The sequence below is a fragment of the Acartia tonsa genome, chromosome 12, assembly GCF_053477335.1.
Source record: "Acartia tonsa isolate MP-2025a chromosome 12, ASM5347733v1, whole genome shotgun sequence".
In the NCBI taxonomy this organism is placed as follows: Eukaryota; Metazoa; Arthropoda; class Copepoda; order Calanoida; family Acartiidae; genus Acartia; species Acartia tonsa.
Window position 1 is genome coordinate 27,253,522 of NC_137271.1, and position 23,228 is coordinate 27,276,749.

The 23,228-nt window shown below is 34.1% G+C and overlaps 1 protein-coding gene across 4 annotated transcripts in view; it reads right to left on the bottom strand.

The window, feature by feature from the left end:
• Positions 1 to 23,228, bottom strand: part of LOC145334304 (phospholipid-transporting ATPase ABCA1-like) — a 107,420-nt gene that overhangs the window by 39,038 nt on the left and 45,154 nt on the right. For all 4 annotated transcript variants that reach the window (XM_080179708.1, XM_080179707.1, XM_080179706.1 and 1 more), the window contains exons 33-45: positions 17,866 to 17,970; positions 17,411 to 17,528; positions 17,246 to 17,282; positions 16,864 to 16,936; positions 5,624 to 5,735; positions 5,127 to 5,219; positions 4,792 to 4,880; positions 4,278 to 4,377; positions 3,751 to 3,826; positions 3,419 to 3,445; positions 2,863 to 2,968; positions 1,547 to 1,605; positions 1,193 to 1,265 (exon numbers count right to left, since the gene is read on the bottom strand). In XM_080179708.1, coding sequence (XP_080035834.1) covers positions 1,193 to 1,265; positions 1,547 to 1,605; positions 2,863 to 2,968; positions 3,419 to 3,445; positions 3,751 to 3,826; positions 4,278 to 4,377; positions 4,792 to 4,880; positions 5,127 to 5,219; positions 5,624 to 5,735; positions 16,864 to 16,936; positions 17,246 to 17,282; positions 17,411 to 17,528; positions 17,866 to 17,970 — 1,068 coding nt within the window. The remainder of the gene's footprint in view (positions 1 to 1,192; positions 1,266 to 1,546; positions 1,606 to 2,862; positions 2,969 to 3,418; positions 3,446 to 3,750; positions 3,827 to 4,277; positions 4,378 to 4,791; positions 4,881 to 5,126; positions 5,220 to 5,623; positions 5,736 to 16,863; positions 16,937 to 17,245; positions 17,283 to 17,410; positions 17,529 to 17,865; positions 17,971 to 23,228) is intronic.

Below are 23,228 nucleotides of genomic sequence, written 5' to 3' on the forward strand. Positions count from 1 at the left end.
AATTTATGATGCTTCTGTGATTTATAAGCATAATATTGTACAATTAGATGCTGAAAGCTAAAAATTTATATTTAAGTCATTTTTAAAAAGTTTAAAGGAAAATAGGTTTTCTACGAATGAGATAGTTTCTAATCATAACATATCTGTAACATTCTTAGTTCTGGGGAAAATTCTCATGGATTTTTTGGTCAGTTAGTCTAAAAATTCCGCATTCATTACTTCCTTATGGGGAGCGTTTTAAAATAATTCTTGGGTAACTCAGCTACTTTACAAAACTAGTTCAGTTTAAATATCATTAAAAAGGGGTATCTAAATCGAGGGGGGGGGGGGGGGGAGAGAGAAAGTTATCTTCAAGATGTTGAAATAGGCCCCCCTACGCAGCTAAGATTGCTAAAAGTTGAATATCATATTGTCCAGCCGTTTTCAACGTCTTTAGTATCAATCATAAACATTCAGGACAAACAGACAGACGACAAGAAGAACAAATAGAAAGGACGCTAAAAGAAAATCATACTGACCGACATCCTATGAATGAAAATAAAAATGTTTTATTTAAAAACTGTTCCCTGCATAATATCAATAAGTTCCCATAAGAACAACATAAACTCATTATATTTCTAGCAGCGCAGCAACTCTATAATTTGGTCAGGTACGTTTCTAGACGTTCAATCACTTAAGAAACGTGTATAACTCAGTCTATATTCTGCATTATCTATGCCTTCATGTATAGTATATTTCACATTATAAATTCTACAGTATTTAGAATGTAATAATGTGAGCTTATGAAGATACTTTCCCTTGTATTTCTATATCTACAGTAAACTCATTATATTTGTAGAACTACAGCAAAACTTAATTGTTTTTATCATGATATGTCCTATAGGTATACTATAGTAGCTGAATCAAGTAATTGTCCGTGTGTTATTTAAAATCTTGAAACTGCAAAACTATAATATTTGGGATTTTCAGGAAAGCTGTGATTAACACATCATGTTGAATTTTAGGTTTTTCACATGACCTATATAAAAAGATTTAGTGAAAAGGAAAGACAAATCGGATCAGTGGTTATCGAGATCTTTTGGTAAAACACACGGACAGACATCTGTCACACATACCTCATGTTACTTTTATAAGTAGAAGGATAGACAAAGTATGTTATAGGGCAGCTACTTTATTAAATTAAGGTACTTACAATTCAAACAAAACATTGTGTTGAGGGCAGGTTCCTAAAGAGTTTCTGATCTTGTCCATATCTCTTGTTATATCTAAATACAAAGAGAATACAGTGAAACTTGTTGCTAGCTAAATTACGATCCCCTTATCAACCTTAACCACATCCTCTTCCCTCCTAAAGGATGAATTAACTAATCAATAAAGGATGTCTATGTTAGCAAGCTAAATTGACAACAATTTACCCCCTACAATAATATCCACTTATATTCCATATCCAATTAGCAAATATTATAGAAACATATTAAATGCTATTTTTATGTCAAGCTGCTTTTAATTACTTGCACTAAAAATATTTTTAAATTATATAACTTACCTAAACCATCAATGATAGCAGTACCAGAAGAAGGTGGAAACAGGCCAGTCAGGATTGATCTAAATATTTTTTTTGGATTTTCATGTATTTAAAGATATATCGGGTATAGGCCCTTTCGTGGCAACGCCTTTTAAGAGGCTTTTCTTCGTATTTTCACAGAAGTTTTTTCCCTATTTCTAGCCTTTTCGGGGCAATCCCCTAACCTAATCTAAATAACCTCACAAATCCTTTGTTAAATTACGACAAAACGCCTCTTAATAGGCGTTGTCACGAAATAATATGTATGTATATAAAGTTAACTTATTGTGAGTATGGTTTTCTAAAATATGGGTCAATGCCACAAAGATATCTGACTTTTAGAAAACCCAAGGATAGAGGAATAAAAATAATATAAGTAAAATACGGTTTCGTCAAAGGCTTAAATGAGCAAGAACCCCCTATAATATATTGAAAATATGGGGGCTAGGATTTTTCTTTTTTGTTTATTAATTTAGGTTATATTGAATACTGGGGCGCCCTGGAGTGTAAAGGTTCCCCGAAGGGAGGGGGTTCAGCATGGAAAAACAACTAACAGTTACCTCATTTTTTACGTATCCAACAAAAATATCTGAAAATATTTTAAATGCTGGAATTTATCATGCCTTTTTCTTTGCTTATATAATAATCCATCTATTCCCAATTGAAATGAATGGAAAGGTTTAAACAAATTGTCTGTCAATAAATTCTATCTCTAGCATTGGAAAAAATCCTCGTAAGCTCTTAAAAGAGACGCTTTTCTACTTTAAGGCATGTCTGTCCATACGTATTTATCTGATCGTAAATTTGAAATAGTTCTATTATTTAAAAACCTTGCATATTGAATCATTGAAAATAGAAATTCAATCTGGTAAGTTATATTTGTTAATGCGTTCACTTCTAAAAAGTATTGTCTGATTTGTCGCTCTTGGCATTACTTAATGTTGGACGTTGGTATCCATGTTAGATTGATACACCATATTAAAATAAGTTAGAATAGAATATATGACTTTCAATTTTAAACCAGGTACAGGCATATGGCACCTGAAGAAAGGCCATTTAGCCTCAACATATGTATTGTATAATAAATCATTATCGTTTGCAGGTGTCAGGATGTGTTTACTGTTTAGTTATTATTACCCATAATCACTTAAGTAAGGACATACAATCATATCTAAAAAATGAACTATAGAGTAGCTGTGCTGCAAAAGAATTAACTTTTAAAGAAATTATTTTTATTCAATTCAGTCCTATTGAAGAGTAAACTATTGGATAGCTATGCTGCAAAATAAAGGACTTACATAGTGGTAGTTTTTCCAGCACCATTATGACCCAAAAAGCTAGTGATCTGTCCCTCGAAGAAGTTCAGGTTTAAATCTTCAACAGCAACTTTCCCGTTGTCATACACCTAGCAGTGCAGTCACATTTTTCAATTAAAAAATAAATAATCTTCAATCTAGAACGCTTAATATGCCAAGAAACGAAAAGTTACTTGGTAGAAAAACTACAATTCTTGGTAAATAAATAAAAAAGCAGGTTTTGTGTTGATTATTGAAAAGTTAATAACTCTACTACCATTAGAATTTTTTAGGAATTTAATTATTATAAGAAAATAGGTGATAAACTGATATTAATCCCAATAATTACCTAATAATAAACAAAATTCCCCTCTACAGATGAAAATTATTGGCTTAAAGGCTTGCACAAGTTCGGAAATAACCTATAAAAAATTTTAAGATTAATGTACCCTTCCTCTCTGGGAATTAATTAAAAATATAAAGAGAAAAATAAAAATTTTCATTGATAATAGAGAAATGTCACTTATAGTTAATTAATTTGTTTGTAAAATGGAGAATTCCTTGTGTAAATGCTTGATCGAAACACCTAAAATAAAAATTATGTAAAGAAAAAATTCAATTTTCAAAATAAAGTGCAACCAATTTAAAAAATTTTCAATAGCCTATGACCAACATAAAACTATCATTTGAATAATAGCAAGTCAAGAATATGTTACAACTATATTTTGAAAATGCTCAGTTGCAAGACAAAGATAATTCGAGGCCCAAAAACAGGTGCAATTCATTACCATATGTGCAATTTGGGATATTCAGACACAGGTTGATAAAGCTTAAGTCGATAAATAAATAGCCAATATTTAAGTCAACCTGTTAGTCCAAAACCTAAATTACCTAATTTGAGATTGTTGGGTTCAGTTTCATTAAATTTGCTTCGTTCTCCCGAATTCATCTCTACATCACCGTCATACTAAAGACAAAATAAAATGTTTTATAGAAAATAACTAAAACATAGAAGGTTTTGTGCAACTATGTTAAGCGAATTTTTGGATGAAATTTTTTTTTTAACAATTCTTATATAAAAGTGTGCACTTAAGATATAGCTAAACGCTTGACCGATATGATTCTCAGTTAAAGTGAAGCTTCTTACAGGTCCAGAAAAGTTTTATTCTATTTCGGGGGAGGACACCTACACCCTTGAAATAGCACTGCAAAAAAAACCACCTAGAAAAAAGTATTTTTATTTTCTCTTTCTATAACTAAAATTTAAAATGTAGGGTAGATTTGCCCCAACCATGCCACCTCCTCGAAATTAAATAGTTATAATATCAGAACTATTTAAAATCACACTAAATAGTGACCACATCCTGCCAATATATAAAAACTAGTATAACAAGAGAAAAAAGGTTTAAATAACATACCGTAGGAGTAAAAGATCTTCCAGTCCAATAGGAGGGTGTAAGGAAAAAGTACCAGGGCTTGGGTACACCATACTCCCCGGGAAAAACTGCTTCTATATACCTAAATATATAGGGATAAGATATCATCGTAAAAGATGTCTTGATACTTTGACTGTTCTTTAATAAAGAGAATAGATACAAGCATACAGTTAACGTGTGTTGGGTACTATAATTTTTCATATTATAAGTAATAAGTATAAAGTAATTTAATTGGCGAAAATATAATGAAGAAACAAGAGTAATAACCTACACAGTAGGAGAAATCAGGAGTAGTTATTACCTTTCATAGAATAAATAAAGAAGAGAAGTATCCTCACAAAAAGAGAATATCATAAATTATTGAGCAGCGTTACTATCTAACATAGAATAAATATACAAGAGTAGTAACTTCCCAAAAGAAAATACCATGAAATATTAAGCCATAGAGAAGTAATATTATAATACATAGAATAAATATACATGAGTAGTAACTTACCAAGTTAGAATACCATAGAACAATGAGTCTAAGAGTAGCATCCCCATGCAACCGGCCATTGAAAAGCTGTCTCCTAATACTGGGCTCACCTAAAAATGATTTTCAATCAAATGAAATTATTACTAACCTATTATAATAAGATTATTATACCATTGTACCCCATATATTAAATAATATCCAGACATTATCCCACTGTGCACCGACTATTATTATAAGTTAAAACTTACACAGATATTATCCCACTGTGTAGCACCGTCTACTATTAGAATATCCAACGTAACGAGATAGTATCCTACTGTGAGTCCAATATTATTATAATATGATATCCAACTTACCCAGACATTATCCCACTGTGCGCCGACACCAGCTTCTTCATAATGTGCAAAGTAAGCGCAGCCAAATCCAAATGCAATATTTGAGATCAACGTCTAAAAATATTTGATTTGTTTATATTACGGACAAAGAAAAGCTAAAATCCAAATTAAAACCATCAAATGTGATATTATTTTCATATTTAAAACAATTACAACATTGTACTTTACACTAACATAACCGTAAAATATGACATGTTGTCTCAATAATGATTATTTTGTAACAAAAGGTGTAGGCATTCAGTGTGAATTTTTGGTTAAAACAAACACAATAATCTTCTTACGTAGCTCAGTAGTAATTGTATGATCAAAAAAGAATGTAAATAAATGTCTTAAAGAAACTTTGAACAACTTTGGGACACGACACAATTGTATGCATAATTTTGTATTAGACTTTCAAATCTTTTTAAAGTAAGAGAAAGCCCAAATTTTAAGCATATGCATATACAAATAGGGCATACCGAAATAATTTTGGCGTTAGGTTCCAGAGACTCCTCCCAGACAACCATGAAACTGTAGGGCAGGTACATGATGAAGAATATTATCCCACCAGCGGCTGCTGCCACGTTTGCTCTGTAAATACAATATTGTTGTTTACTTTACAATTGTAATGTATAAGGATAAATAATTAACGCCTTTAAGAATATGGTTCCACTAGATACTTTGGGTATAGTCCTTTCCATGACATCGCTCCATATGGGGCGATGATTTTAATTGATCGCCTCTTATGACAAGGGGCGATGTAATGGCTCCTTGAAAGGGGCGATTTAATAGCCCCATATAACAAGAGGCGATGTTATGACTCCTTGAAAGGAGCGATTTAATAGCCCCTTGCCCTAAGAGGCGATTAAATGATCCTTTATCGCTCCTTTATCGCCCCTTCTAAAGAGGAGATGATATGTCCTCTTATCCCAAGGGGCTATTTAATTAAATATCGCCTCTTCATGGCCCCTTCACTATTATATATATCTTAGTCCCTTGATGGCCCCTACATCGCTCCTACATCGCCCCTTCATCGCTCCTCCATCGCTTCTTCTCCAAATTTATATTACATTGTACTTTGATGGCCCCTACATCGCCCCTCCATTGCTCCTACATCGCCCCTTCATCGCTCCTTCTTCAAATTTATATTACATTGTACTTTGATGGCCCCTACATCGCCCCTCCATCGCCCCTCCATCGCTCCTACATCGCCCCTTCATCGCTCCTTCTTCAAATTTATATTACATTGTACTGTGATGGCCCCTACATCGCTCCTACATCGCTCCTTCATCGCTCCTACATCGCCCCTTCATCGCTCCTTCTCCAAATTTATATTACATTGCAACTTGATGGCCCCTACATCGCTGCTACATCGCTCCTTCATCGCTCCTACATCGCTCCTTCATCGCTCCTTCTCCAAATTTATATTAAATTGTACTGTGATGGCCCCTACATCGCTCCTACATCGCCCCTTCATCGCTCCTTCTACAAATTTATATTACATTGCAACTTGATGGCCCCTACATCGCTGCTACATCGCTCCTTCATCGCTCCTTCTCCAAATTTATATTACATTGCAACTTGATGGCCCCTACATCGCTCCTACATCGCTCCTCCATCGCCCCTTCATCGCTCCTTCTCCAAATTTATATTACATTGCAACTTGATGGCCCCTACATCGCTGCTACATCGCTCCTTCATCGCTCCTACATCGCCCCTTCATCGCTCCTTCTCCAAATTTATATTAAATTGTACTGTGATGGCCCCTACATCGCTCCTACATCGCTCCTTCATCGCTCCTACATCGCCCCTTCATCGCTCCTTCTCCAAATTTATATTACATTGCAACTTGATGGCCCCTACATCGCTCCTACATCGCTCCTCCATCGCCCCTTCATCGCTCCTTCTCCAAATTTATATTACATTGTACTTTGATGGCCCCTACATCTCTCCTCCATCGCTCCTCCATCGCCCCATCGCCCCTTAATAGCCCCTTACCTTAATTTATATAAAAAAGCCCCTACATAGCCTCTCCATCGCCCCTTAATAGCTCCTTACCTTAATTTATATAACATAGCCCCTACATAGCCTCTCCATCGCCCCTTAATAGCCCCTTACCTTAATTTATATAACAAAGCCCCTACGTAGCCTCTCCATCGCCCCTAATAGCCCCTTACCTTTATTTATATAACAAAGCTCCTACATAGCCTCTCCATCGCCCCTTAATAGTCCCTTACCTTAATTTATATAACAAAGCTCCTACATAGCCTCTCCATCGCCCCTTAAAAGCCCATTACCTTAATTTATATAACATAGCCCCTACATAGCCTCTCCATCGCCCCTTACCTTAATTTATATAACATAGCCCCTACATAGCCTCTCCATCGCCCCTTACCTTAATTTATATAACATAGCCCCTACATAGCCTCTCCATCGCCCCTTAATAGCTCCTAACCTTAATTTATATAACATAGCCCCTACATAGCCTCTCCATCGCCCCTTAATAGCCCCTTACCTTAATTTATATAACATAGCCTCTACATAGCCTCTCCATCGCTCCTTAATAGCCCCTTACCTTAATTTATATAACATAGCCCTACATAGCCTCTCCATCGCCCCTTTAAGCCCCTTACCTTAATTTATATAGCATAGCCCCTACATAGCCTCTCCATCGCCCCTTAATAGCCTCTTACCTTAATTTATATAATCCTTACCTTAATATATATAACATAGCCCCTACATAGCCTCTCCATCGCCCCTAAATAGCCCCTTACCCTAATTTATATAACATAGCCCCTACATAGCCTCTCCATCGCCCCTTAATAGCCTCTTACCTTAATTTATATAACATAGGCCCTACAAAGCATCTCCATCGCCCCTTAATAGCCCCTTACCTTAATTATATAACATAGCCCCTACATAGCCTCTCCATCGCCCCTTAATAGCCTCTTACCTTAATTTATATAACATAGCCCCTTCATAGCCTCTTCATCGCCCCTTACCTTAATTTATATAACATAGGCCCTTTATGGCTCCTGTACAGCCTCTGTAATTGTATTGCCCCTTCATTATAGAAGGTAGGGCATTAAGGTAAGGAAGGAATGTGACCCTCTACAGTTTTAAATTTAAGTTTTAAAAGGATGACAAGGATGACAACATTTATAAAAGCAAAGCTCTGAAACGGTAGAAAAAAGTTTAATGAACATTAATAATGTAGAGTGTCAGAACTGAATAGTCAGAACATAAATTTAAAATTCGAAACAAAATTGTAAGTAAATTTATTGAGAAATTGCTTACATGCAGGAAAATGCTTAAGGACGTACTCACATTTTTTAGACTTGATTATATATATGATTCGCTTATAACATTCTATTTTGTTGTCCTAGGAATCAGTATCCCAGAAATCAGATTAATCGGATAATTTTGATACATAAAAATTTGTTGTAAGTTAATAATTAGTATGCTTAAAATGGACGTACGGATATTCTGATAATGATTATAGACTTTCTAAATCGTACCTTTCTACTACAGGAATCACATGCCTAAATTAACGAAAATAGCTAACCGTTACGGACGTACGGACTGATCCTTAATATAGAAAAGCTTTGCTTTTAAAAAGTTAAAAAGATTTTTTGAGGGGATGGGGTAATATTTTTCTTGGGGTGAATTTTCTGGGAGGGTGGAGATACCCTCCCTCGAAATAATTATAAACCCTCTATGAACTTAAAAGAAGCTTCACTGTAAAGGAGAACCATATAGGTTCAGCGGTTAGCTTTTCTACAGACAAAAAAAGATTACTACTTTATATAATAGGTTATGAAAAAGGAAAAAAAAGCAAGATAACAAGGATAACAACATTCACAAAAGCAAAGCTCTAAAATCAGGAGGTCAAACATAAATTTTGTTAAAATTAGCGTAAATCTATAATACAAAGTAGAATGATGTCTGTCCATCCGTCTGTCTGTCTGTCTGTCCGTCTGTCAGTCCCTTAAGATCTTGGTAACCACTGAACCGATTATATTCTACTATTCAGGGAATATACCTACTGGTCCTGTGGTGGTTTTAGGCTATTTTCTTGGGGGGTGGGATACCCCCAACCCCCCAAAAACAAAAAAATCCCCCCCCATTTTTTTTTTTGCTGAAGATTTTCTTGGTCCTATTACGAATTTCGCCAAAAAAAATTTTTATCACCTCTTGGGGCAAAGCCCCTAGAGGCTAGGGGCGAATCTGCTAGTATAGAATATAGTAAAAGGGCATAATTTTATTTTTAGTATTTGATTATAATACTAAACCTTGTTGTCCTAAGAAACATTACTCCAAAACCCAGATGAATGGGACAATGATATTATACAAAAAAATGGACGTACATACTTTCTAGTAATGAATATAGTATTGTACCCAACTGTTATAGAAATCATTCTGCAAAGTTTGAAATCGATAGGATATTTATAACATGTCTAAATTAAAGAAAATGTCGTCTAACCGTTTGGACGTACGGACAAACCAATCCCTACTATAGAAAAGTTTCGCATTTAAAAAGGAAAATTATAATGAAAATATAATGAATTAATAAAATAAATATAAATAATATAATAACATAATGAAATAAAGAAAAAAAAATAAACTAAGAGAATGAAATTTTTTAGTTAAATAGAATATTGAATAAGGATCATATAATGGACAAACAGACAAAGTAAGTTATAGAGCAGACTTTAAGAGAATATGCTATTACTCAAAGATTATCACGAAACCTAAGTCTTTTGAAGCATAATTGAGAGACAGACAAAATAATTTATAGACTGGATATACATATGTCATGGGAATATTCACTAAAAATCTCAACAGTCTATCTTTAACAATAGCAGAGAAAACCACATGCTTAACTTAATGAGAAGAGCAATGACGAAAGGACTAACCCTAATTGTAGAAAAGTTTCTCTTTTAACAAAAAAAAGTATTTTTTTGGTCTGAAGCTTAAAAATTTCATAAACTGACTAAATTCTCCATTTAAGGGAAGCTTCACATAGGTCATGGGATGGTTTTTTGCTTTTTCATTTTCAGATTTAAGTCCCTAATTGGTTTAGGCTATTTTTCTGCCTCCTTACATTAAAAAGAGCGTAGCTGCAAGTGAATAAGAAAAGAGAAATATAAAAGAAGAATACATATTATCCTATTATATAAAGTAGTAAAACATAAACAAACGTTGGAGTGGACAAACCTAGGAATGGGACAATCGTCGGAGTGGACATTGCTTATGTAAAACGCAGGAGTGTCTTTTATTTTATTTATAAGATAAAAATCTTTCAAAACAAAAAAAAAATCTTGAATATCTTTTCTCACAGACTGAAATTTTAAAATCAGTCTGACAGTTTTCCAAAGTAGGTAAGTTCTATCGAAAGGCAAAGGTTTGAAACAGATAGAACATTTCATTAAACTAAAACATATTTTTTTCTCACATTGTTTACAACTGTCAAATATGTTTTTTTATATGCCTAACCCCTGCAGGGGGCTTATTTGTATATTTATATCTTAACCTAACCTAACCTGTGTAGAAATAACTAAACAAATGTTGTTGAAACCTAATTTTTAAGATATTATAGACACTTCTGCGTTTTACTTATATAATGTCCACTCCGACATTTGTCCGAAATATCCTGCGTTTGTCCACGTTAGTAAGGCTTTCTGTTCTGAAACTTAAGATCTCAATAACTACTAAACAGATTGGGCTTTCTATTTCAGGTAAGCTTAATATTTGTCTTGTAATGGCTTTAGGCTATTTTATTTTAAGTCGAGGGATGGTTTTAGGCTATTCTATTTTAAGTCCTGGGAAGGTTTTAGGCTTTTATTCATTCCCCTTTGAATACAGAGCCAATAGATGCTGGGGGCGTAGCCGCTAGTCGATATACAAAGTTTTTTTTTGTCTGTAGCAAAGGATCTCGTTTGCTGCTAAACCGATATGATGTATGTCTGTCTGTCTATACCGTAGGATCTTGCTAACCGCTGAGTCCTGAGATGATTTTAAGATAGTTTATTTTTTTTCCTTATAATAAAATAACAGGATATTTGTCCATAAAAAGCGAAGCAATATCTTAATTTTTGTTGTTGGAACTGTTATTCAGTTGATTATACCAAGGATCTAAAGGAATAAGACAATGGCCGATAAATTTTTATCCATCCCTAATAACTATACACAAAATTGCAACACTACAACCAAAATATGACAAAAGTCCCCAAAGTTTTGAGCCAACGAATAAGAAAACTTCATTATAAAACTTTGGAGACTATTGTAAAAATTGCCTAATGTTTCCTTTCTCCCTGAGATTATACAGACTATCCTTAAACTAATATTTACATTAAAGTAACAGGATGTTTATCAGTATCAACTGAACCGATATGCTTCTCCTTTACATTGAAGCTTATTTTACTCGCAGGAAAAGTTTTCATTTTGGGGAGGGGACCAACACTTTCAGCCCCCGGAAGGTATCACTTCCCTTAAATTCTTAACCTTCCCCCTCCCCCCCCTCTCCACCACATCTATTCATTAAAGTACTCCTAGGGTCATCTATGTGATTAGCCGTTAGTGACTTAAAAATAATTCAAGTGCAATGATATATTTACCAAATTAATACGATAATTTTGTATACATTTTTTATGAAAAAAAATTATTTTGCCAAAGGCAGCCAAAAAATAAGCAGCAAATATTTCAAAAATGCTCTGATAATCAGAGATCTACAGGGATAAGACGATTGTCGATAAAATGATATATATACATATATACAGTGTGTTTTTTATGAGAACTTTTTTGAAAGCAATTTTACCTTACTTATAGTTATCAGAATTTAATGATTAATGGCTTATTCTCTTCTTTTTTTATAACCTTTAATAGAAAAGCAAAAAATATTTCAGTTTTTATTCAAAAAGTACAGTAAATTAAAAAATTTAAAACTTAGGTGTCAACTTCAAAAAATGGTTTTAGTGCATTTTTCTTATAATCTACCTTTGCAAGAATGGCTGCAAAACGCTTCAAAGTTGAGATATAGAGCTAAAAATTTATATAGATACTATTTGTGACATGTACTAGAACATTTTGAAATTTGAAGGCCATATCTCAACCAGGGAGGGAATACTGGCCCCCCAATGTACTCCCTCCATTCTTGGAAAGGGTAGAAGATTTGAGCATAAGAAAAATGCGCTAAAACCATTTCTCGTATTCATTTGAATCCGGTGGATAGGAACCGGTTCTCATCCATACGAAAAAACTATGTCTAGCATCGTATTATATCCAGCTTTCTACGAATATAGATATGTACAATCATAAGATTAAACCCAGTTTTTTTAGCCGGTGCCTTCTCATAATTGTACTTTCTATATCCGCGGAAAGCAGTTTATAATACGATGCGAGAAATAACTATTTTAGATGTTGACACCCATGTTTTGAAATTTTGAATTTACTGTACTTTTTAAATAAAAACTGAAATATTTTTTTGCTTTTCTGTTAATGGTTATAAAAAACGAAGAGAATAAGCCATTAATCATTAAATTCTGATAACTATAAGTAGGGTAAAATTGCTTTCAAAAATGTTCTCATAAAAAAACACTGTATATATATGTATGTTTATATATTAATTATTCCCATTGATGATTCACAAAATTACCCCTTCTTTAGTTTAGAATTAGTGGTTGTAACATTTAGACACTCAACTTAATGAACTAAACAATCACAAAACAATAAAAAGTCCCCAAGGTTGTTAATCTAACGAATAAGAAAACGGTATTATAAAACTTTGGAGACTAGACAGCACTCTTGGATAAGCCAACTTATAACACTTTGGGAACTATCCCAATCCTCCCTGGCGAAATGACAATGAGATTTTTTGGTAAATTTGTGGCAAACTTTATTCTTAATAATTAGCACTTGCCAAAATTATACTGGAGAGATATTTCATTGAAGAATAAATCTTTTTTTTTGCCCAAACTTTTCGTCAGCCAATAATAACAGATAAGTTAAACATTGTAAAAATAATATAGTAACTTAACTCGAGTTGTCAACGGCAGAAATTAGGTCCTGAGATGGTTTTAGGCCTGGAAAGGTTTATAACAATTTTATCTGTATTTCTTAAAATAAATTAACAGAATCTTTGTCTGTATGTATGAATGTCTGTCTGTACCGAAGGATCTTGCTAACCGCTGAACCAATATGGTTCTCCTTTACAGTGAAGATTCCTATAGGTCCTGAGATCGTTCTCCTTAATAGGGTAGCTTCTCATAGGTCCTGGGGAGGTTAATAACTATTTTATTTTAATCCTTATAATAAAGTAACAGGATCTTTGTCTGTATGTATGTCTGTCTGTACCTTGCTAACCACTAAACCGACATGGTTCTCCTTTACAGTGAAGCTTCCTATGGGTAATGAGATGGCTTTAGGCCATTTTATTTTTAATCCTTATAAAAAGTAACAGGATCATTGTCTGTATGTATCAAAGAAGATCGCTAACTGCAGAACCGATATGGTTCTCCTTTATAGGGTAGCTTCCAATAGATCCTGGGAAGGTGTATAACTGTTTTGAAGGAGGATATAAGGGGCTATTAAGGGGCGATGGAGAGGCTATGTAGAGGCTATGTTATATAAATTAAGGTAAGGGACTTTTAAGTGGCGATGGAGGGCTATTAAGGGGCGATGGAGAGGCTATGTTATATAAATTAAGGTAAGGAGCTATTAAGGGGCGATGGAGAGGCTATGTAGCGGCTATGTTATATAAATTGGCTATTAAGGGGCGATGGAGAGGCTATATAGGGGCTATTTTATATAAATTAAGGTAAAGGACTATTAAGGGGCGATGGAGAGGCTATGTAGGGGCTATTTTATATAAATTAAGGTAAGGGGCTATTAAGGGGCGATGGAGAGGCTATTTAGGTGCTATGTTATATAAATTCGGGTAAGGGGCTATTAAGGGGCGATGCGGAGGCTATGTAGGAGCTATGTTATATAATTAAGGTAAGGGGATATTAAGGGGCGATGGAGAGGCTATGTAGGGGCTATGTTACATAATTAAGGTAAGTGGCTATTATGGGGCGATGGAGAGGCTATGTAGGAGCTTTGTTATATAGATTAAGGTAAGGGGCTATTAAGGGGCGATGGAGAGGCTTTGTAGGGGCTATGTTATATAAATTAAGGTAAGGGGCTTTTAAGTGGCGATGGAGGGCTATTAAGGGGCGATGGAGAGGCTATGTTATATAAATTAAGGTAAGGAGCTATTAAGGGGCGATGGAGAGGCTATGTAGCGGCTATGTTATATAAATTGGCTATTAAGGGGCGATGGAGAGGCTATATAGGGGCTATTTTATATAAATTAAGGTAAAGGACTATTAAGGGGCGATGGAGAGGCTATGTAGGGGCTATCTATAATACAAAGTAGAACGATGTCTGTCTGTCCGTCTGTCCGTCTGTCCGTCTGTCTGTCCGTCTGAAGCTTAAGATCTCAGTAACCACTGAACCGATTGGGCTCTACTCTTCAGGAAATATACCTACTGGTCCTGTGATGGTTTTAAGCTATTTTCTTGGGGGGTGGGACACCCCCAACCCCCCCCCAAAAAATGAAAAATACCCCCCAAAAAAAATTTTTTTTTTTTACTTTTTCTTTTAAAATCTAAAATACGAAAAATTAGGTTGATCAAACCTCTTGGGGCACAGCCCCTAGAGGCTAGGGGCGAAGCCGCTAGTTTTATATAAATTAAGGTAAGGGGCTATTAAGGGGCGATGGAGAGGCTATTTAGGGGCTATGTTATATAAATTCGGGTAAGGGGCTATTAAGGGGCGATGGGGAGGCTATGTAGGAGCTATGTTATATAATTAAGGTAAGGGGATATTAAGGGGCGATGGAGAGGCTATGTAGGGGCTATGTTACATAATTAAGGTAAGAGGCTATTATGGGGCGATGGAGAGGCTATGTAGGAGCTTTGTTATATAGATTAAGGTAAGGGGCTATTAAGGGGCGATGGAGAGGCTTTGTAGGGGCTATGTTATATAGATTAGGGTAAGGGGCTATTAAGGGGCGATGGAGAGGCTATATAGGGGCTATGTTATATAAATTAAGGTAAGAGGCTATTAAGGGGCGATTGAGAGGCTATGTAGGGGCTATGTTATATAAATTAAAGTAAGGGGCTATTAAGGGGCGATGGAGAGGCTATATAGGAGCTTTGTTATATAAATTTAGGTAAGGGGCTATTAAGGGGCGATGGAGAGGCTATGTAGGGGCAATGTTATATAATTAAATTAAGTGGCTATTAAGGGGCGATAGAGAGGCCATATAGGAGCTTTGTTATATAAATTAAGGTAAGGGGCTATTAAGGGGCGATGGAGGAGCGATGTAGGGGCCATCAAGTTGCAATGTAATATAAATTTGGAGAAGGAGCGATGAAGGGGCGATGTAGGAGCGATGAAGGAGCGATGGAGGAGCGATGTAGAAGTGATGTAGGGGCCATCAAGTTGCAATGTAATATAAATTTGGAGAAGGAGCGATGAAGGGGCGATGTAGGAGCGATGAAGGAGCGATGTAGGAGCGATGTAGGAGCGATGTAGGGGCCATCACAGTACAATTTAATTTAAATTTGGAGAAGGAGCGATGAAGAAGCGATGTAGGAGCGATGGAGGGGCGATGTAGGAGCGATGAAGGAGCGATGTAGGAGCGATGTAGGGGCCATCACAGTACAATTTAATATAAATTTGGAGAAGGAGCGATGAAGGAGCGATGTAGGAGCGATGGAGGGGCGATGTAGGAGCGATGAAGGAGCGATGTAGGAGCGATGTAGGGGCCATCACAGTACAATTTAATTTAAATTTGGAGAAGGAGCGATGAAGGAGCGATGTAGGAGCGATGGAGGGGCGATGTAGGAGCGATGAAGGAGCGATGTAGGAGCGATGTAGGGGCCATCACAGTACAATTTAATATAAATTTGGAGAAGGAGCGATGAAGGAGCGATGTAGGAGCGATGGAGGGGCGATGTAGGAGCGATGAAGGAGCGATGTAGGAGCGATGTAGGGGCCATCACAGTACAATTTAATATAAATTTGGAGAAGGAGCGATGAAGGAGCGATGTAGGAGCGATGAAGGGGCCATGTAGGAGCAATGTAGGGGCCATCAAAGTACAATGTAATATAAATTTGGAGAAGGGGCGATGGAGGAGCGATGTAGGGGCCATTAAGTGGGTTGTTATATAAATTAAGGTAAAGGACTATGGAGGGGCGATGGAGAGGCTATGAAGGAGCCATCATGGGGCTATAGTATAGCCTCTTATCATAAGAGGCGATATTAACGCCCCTTCAAAGGAGCTATTAAGAGGCCATGAAGGAGCTATAGCATAGCCTCTTATCATAAGAGGCGATATGAACGCTCCTTAAAAGGGGCTATCACATCGCTCCATATGATGAGAGGCTATGCTATAGCTCCTTGAAGGAGCTATAGAAAATCATCGCTCCATATGGAGCGATGTCATGGAAAGGACTATACCCGATACTTTTATCTCCCTTAATGTAAAGAATCTAAGTACTAAACTACTCGTCTTCTATAAAACCCAAATTGTTGTAAGCATGAGAATAAAGTAAATGGGTGCTATTACATACTTAAATATCTAACTTAAATTATGAAGGATATAATAGAAAAAAGACCAACATTTTATTGACATATTTAAAAAAAAATATAACATAATTAGTACAATATTACCTCGAGAAGAGTGTTGAGAGAAAGAAGCTAAGATGAATTGTAGCTATAGTGTAGCATAACATGAAGCAAAACACTGAAAACAAAAGTTTTTTTTTTGTAAAGTTGTAGGATGTTTGTTGTATGTCTGTGTGTTATTAGTTAGTATGTAAACATAAGAAATTAAGAATATTTGTAGCCACATAATGTAGTGTTAAAATATAATAGTTTTATTTCAAGTATTATAGTAGTAAGATGTCAGTTTGTCTATGCTTGTACTTGACTGATGAATATTAAGGTTTGTCGTGTTTTCTTATTGGTATAAAATAGCATAAATCAAAAGTAAAACAGGGATTCAAACATTGTTCAAAATTTAAATAATCCAACAGGAATGATTAAAATTTACCTAAACTTGGATCAGAAAACTCGAGAATTTTTCCATACTGAAATAAACACAAAATATTAAGCATAGCAGTCTTTATGATAATATCATAAAACATAGCTACAAAATTATCTTTAAAATAGAACAATAAGATATCTGGCTATTAATTAAATATCTAATAAAACTTACCACTAGAATAATAGTAAGAAAAACACAAGATATGAACATAGCCCCAAAGCTGTCTATGAACCAAGATATCCAATGAACAGAATTTTCCAACCCCATGACTCGCATTGTCTCTTTCAGCCTAAATAAATTAGATCTTAGTCTTGTAGTACAAATTGAAGCTCTCCAGTATGGCTTCCATACCGATTAATATCCGCTGGATTAGAGTCGGTTCTCAGCCATACTGAAAAATCATATATAGCATCGTATCACAGATAATTTTCTAAGAATAGTTTTTAAAATCATAAAACTAATACCAGTTTGTTAGCCCATGCCTTCGGCCCTTTTAGGGCTAACAAAACTGGTTTTAATAATAAAAAAAATTATTTCCGCGAAAAGCTGTCTATAATACGATGCGATAAATAACTATGTCAATCTTCAAACGCTTTTACTTGAAGAAATAGTTTGATGCAACTAACCTCAATTCTTTTTCATGAACAATAGATTTAACAATCATGGAAGCTGGATAGACCCAAGCCAGAGTCATAAACAGTGGAAATGTTCTGGCTATCGTTATTACAAACCTAAACAAGATATCTTTAATACAAAGTAGAACGATGTCTGTCTGTTTGTTTGTGTGTATGTTTGTAGCGAAGGATCTCGCTAACCGCTGAACCGATCGGGTTCTCCTTTACAGGGTAGCTTCTCCTAGTTCCCGGGAAGGTTTATAACTATTTTCTTGGGGGGTGGGACACCCCCAACCCCCCAAAAAATGTAAAATACCCCCCCCCCCCAAAAAAAAAAATGAATTTCTTTTTAAAACTAAAAATAAAATAGTGGGGTCGACTAACCCCCCCCCCCCCAAAAAAAAAATAAAAATTCCCCCCCAAAAAAATTTTTTTTCTTTCTTTTTTATTTTAAATCTAAAATACGAAAATTGGCTTGATTTGTTTCTAGGAAATATGTTAGCTTATTAAGATGGTTAGTAAACAATTTCAAGGTTTTAAAGTCCCTACACATGGCTATTTTACCGGGGAATGGGTTGGGGGTATGTAATTTTCTCTCGAGGGATAGGAAAGCAATATCTCTCCCCAAAATATTACTTTACACATTATTGAAAATAAAAATGTACATTAAATATCAATATTCTGTAAGCATGCCATAAGCAACATTGAAATTTGTAAATTTTGTAGATTATTCATGAAATGTAGTCAACATATATTTACTTGAAAAGAAACTCAAAGATTTGTTAAAAAGAAATATGCAACCTTCATTAAACTTATGCTTTCCTACATTTAGGTACAGCAAAAAAACGCAAAGTCCGTCCTTTGGTGGACACATGATTATCAACTTTAATTAACTAAGATTTAGTTTAGGTAAACCAAAATTTGTTAAATACTGAATATTGATTCGGCTGTACAAGCTTTTAGGTTTCAACCTTTTTTTCTTATAACTTTAATCAATATAAGGGGTAATTTTAATATTATCATATGTATATAAATTTTGCGTTTATTGTCTTATCCCTTACCTCTTTCCCAATATGTAATCTTAAACAATTTTTATTCTACATGGAATTTAGAATTGCCCTTTACCTTCAAAAGTTTTCAACTTTACTACCATTATTGACTGAAAGATTATTGAGTTATGTAACTTAGTCTTGAATAAATGTATAAAATAGCCACGTATTCCATCTGCACTAGTATGCGTAATCAAATTTGAAAAAAAAACATTAATTCTTTACCAAAATTATATTTAATTTAAGTTCTTCGTTTTAAGATTTCTCCATTTTAAGAATTTTTTTTCGTTATTTTTTTAAGCATCCTGGAATGAAACATAGCAAAATAAGACAAACATGTATGTTTTCATTTGTCTTTCCCTTGAGATCCCACTAGCCACAAAACTAGATAACTGGTTTATACTTTTCTAATTGTGAATCTTCTTTTCAAGGAGGTTTCATATTGGTCCTAAATCAAACTTATTCCTTTCTTTATTTGAAAAAGGTGGGTATTTTTATCCTTTTAAATCTTACTTTCCCTGGATGCTTGGTGCAAGACTGCTAGTGTTAACTATAAAGAATCTGCGCTGTTGAATTAAAAATTCTGATCTCGTAGTTAGAGGAGAAAATTGTTGGCCAATTTCAATAAATCTCAACATATAAAGATATAAACAGGGGTGGAAAAGCACAATAAAACCTTAAAGAGGCATAATAGATTTTTACAGAAGTAAAAAAATAAGTGAAAATTATCTATCTAGCTCCTTAAGTGATTATCTATTTTGGACTTTATTCTAAACTGATATCACACTATATATTTTTAAAGTCCTAAAATGTACCAGAGTGATATGAGATAAGTTTTAAGAAAGATAAAAAGGTGAACCCAGTAAGCCAGTGGACCATCTACACAACTCCCCCCCCTCCCCCTTCTACTCTTTTTATTTCTTCAGAAAAAATTAAATTTTCAAATATTTTCTACGAGATTATCCCATATTGAAAATAACAATCTAAAAGAAGCATAAAAAATGCGTAATATTAGGATATGTGGGGTTATATTAATGTTCTTCTAGCAATTAAAGGAATTTTCCGATTAAATTTGGGTTTATAATCCTTGGCCTCCATTATCAAATTAAACAGATAGAGTTAAGGAGAAATCTTGATTTCAATTTTGTTAGGTTTCGAACCTTAAGCGTCACGGCGAAACATTTTACTAAATAAGATTTGTAATTAACAAAATATAGCTTACGACACGAACTACGTTTATTGGAAAGAAACAAAAAAATAAATCATTGTTTTTCTATGGCTATTTCTAATAGACAATTTGAGAAAGGGAGTTTAAAATTGCATAAAACTGACCAAAACAGAGCTTTTGGTACTCAATTGTTGACAGAGTCGATTTTCATATCTTAAAATACACTTGACAACAGATGACTCACTACTTTAGTTCATTCTATTTGGCTTCGCCCCTCCTCCAAAATCATTAAATATCCAAAAGCAAGCACTGGACCTATATCAAGGTTACCGTTTACAAGATAACATAAAAATTTAGTCCTTAGACATATATTTCTGACATTACCCTACTATAAAGCCATAAGCAAGCATATCTGACCAACAACAAAAAGTTGGTGTGCTACAAATTCCGCCAAATAAATAACAAAGTAAAAACATAGGATCTGATAAATATTACTACAGTAATAGTTAATTATCACATCGTATTTTAAACACCTTTACGCGGATATAAAAAAAGTACAATTCTAAATTAAAACCATTTTTTAGCCCCGAGATGCCAAAGGTGTGGACTAAAAAATGGGTTTAATCTTATGATTGTACATTTTTATATTTGTAGAAATCTCAATATAATAGATGTACGTTATACATAATTTTTCAGTGAGGCTCAGAAAAGGTTTCAAGGTGGTACTGGAAAGACCAACAACTCACTTTCTATTTTGTGCACATAAAAAAGTCTTTAGGGATAGGTTAATATGCGGAGGTGAGGGCAAACCCAAAAATTCACCCACTTTCTTAATAGAAAAGGAAACTTTTTTATCGGTTTTCCTTACATTTTTTTCTTTTTTTCCTCTAACGCATCTTTTGCATTGATCCTATACAAAGTAGTTTGTTTTCTGTTTTTGTGTCTCATAAACGACTAAGTCATTATATTCATAAATTTCTGGAACCCTTAAGAATTGGCCAAGTTCTAGTAAGGTTTTACTGTCAGCCCTATCCCCTAATAAATAAAGCTCTAGAAAAATACTAGCAGATGCGAACCTAACATCTAGAATATCTGTAGTCGATGGGGTAGGGAAAGCAGAAAAAACTTATAACGATTACAAGGCATAAATATAAAAATCGAATAGCCTAAAACCAGAAACCTGTGTAAGGCTTCACTGAAATGGAAAACTTAATCTTATCAATAGTTATCGAAATCTTAAGCTACAGACAAAACAAAACATGCTACTTTATATAATAGGATATTCCCAAGTAAATCAGTCAAAAAATTGTAAAAACATTTTTCTTTCATTTGTGTGCTAAAAAAAAATTTTTATATCTTCTTCGCTTTTTGACATTTATTATACCAAGAATTTGTACATCATTAAGTAGAAAAAAAAGATTTAAAATTTCATTTTTTTGCAGGCTGGTAAAAAAAAGAATGTGAAAATATTTTGTTCATGTGCCCTAACCCTGCCCCCTCTAAATAAGTTTTAAAGAAAGATAACACTAACAATGTAATCTTTGTTCTACTTAATATTCTTCTTATGTAATAAATAAAGTTTTTTGAGTCATGTCAAGAAGGGGGAAGAACTTTTACTCATAATGTTGTAATATACACTATACACATATACAGGATATTTTGTTTACCTTTAGGCTCATTGCATTTTTGGTTGGAAAGAATTTTCTGATCATAGTAAAACTTAGCATTCATATTTATTTCGTAACTTTTGAAGATTTCTTTAAGCCGAGCTTTACTAAAAGTAACCGATCCTTGAAGCAACTTAAATCTATAGAAATTAAGGATTTTATAAGACAGGTAGTTTCTATACAACTTAGGTATTATATCTGTTTTTTAATTTATCCAAGAAAGTTCTAAAATCTTTCAAAAGTTTATTTTTGCATCATTTTGATATGATATTCCACCTAGATTGTGGTTTAATGTTGATAATTCCAGACTTACTAATTTAGATAATATTATCTTCTATCCAGAACATAAAAGATGTCTAACTATTACCCAAGAATAAGGGTGGTCGACTTTATCATATATTTGAAAGGGGAGATATATGTAGGCATGTACTTTTATACAGTGTGTTTTTTTATGAGAACTTTTTTGAAAGCAATTTTACCCCACTTACAGATGTCAGAATTGAATGATTAATGGCTTATTTTCTTCGTTTTTTAATGCAATTAATACAACACCAAAAAATATTTAAGTTTTTACTTAAAAATTACAGTAAAATCTAAAATTCAAAACTTATGTGTCAACATCTAAAAATGGTTTTAGCGCATTTTTCTTATGCTCAAATATTTAACCGTTTGCAAGAATGGCTGCTAAACACTTCAAAGTTGAGATATAGAGCTAAAAATGTAACAGATACTATTAGAGACATGTACTAGAACATATCAAAGTTTGAAGGTCATATCTCAACCAGGACGGGAGTACTGGCCCCCCAAAGTCGACCACAGAAAATCCAATTTTTTTCTTTGAAAGGGTAGAAGATTTAGGCATAAGAAAAATGCGCTAAAACCATTTTTAGATGTTGACACCTAAGTTTTGAATTTTAGATTTTACTGTACTTTTTAAATAAAAACTGAAACATTTTTTTGGTGTTCTATTAATTGCATTAAAAAACGAAGAAAATAAGCCATTAATCATTAAATTCTGATAACTATAAGTGGGGTAAAATTGCTTTCAAAAAAGTTCTCATAAAAAAAAAACACTGTATATGGTTTTTAAAATTCATTTCATTTTCAAATCAAAGTCTTAGGATGGTTTTAAATGGTTTTTGTCCCATATCACCTCCGGAATTAAAGGAACCACACAAGAAAGATACCGCTTTAACTACTGAAAGACTTCCACGAGTAGACCCAATACCCAAAATTTGAAGCCTCTAGCTTCAAAAACAAAAAAATTATATACATTTAAAAATCATATTTTTAGTACAATGAAAATGTTGAACATTTTTACAATAAAAAACACTCTTCTTTAGAGTCAAAATCATTTTTGAAAATTCAGTTTAATTTTCGTTTTATTGAGAGTACTGTAGCGTGAGAATGCCAGCCTTTAGGATTTCCAGCCAATCAGAAGTCTGAGCTCGGGCTAAGTCTGCTGAACAAGCTGAGCATCTGTATTACTTA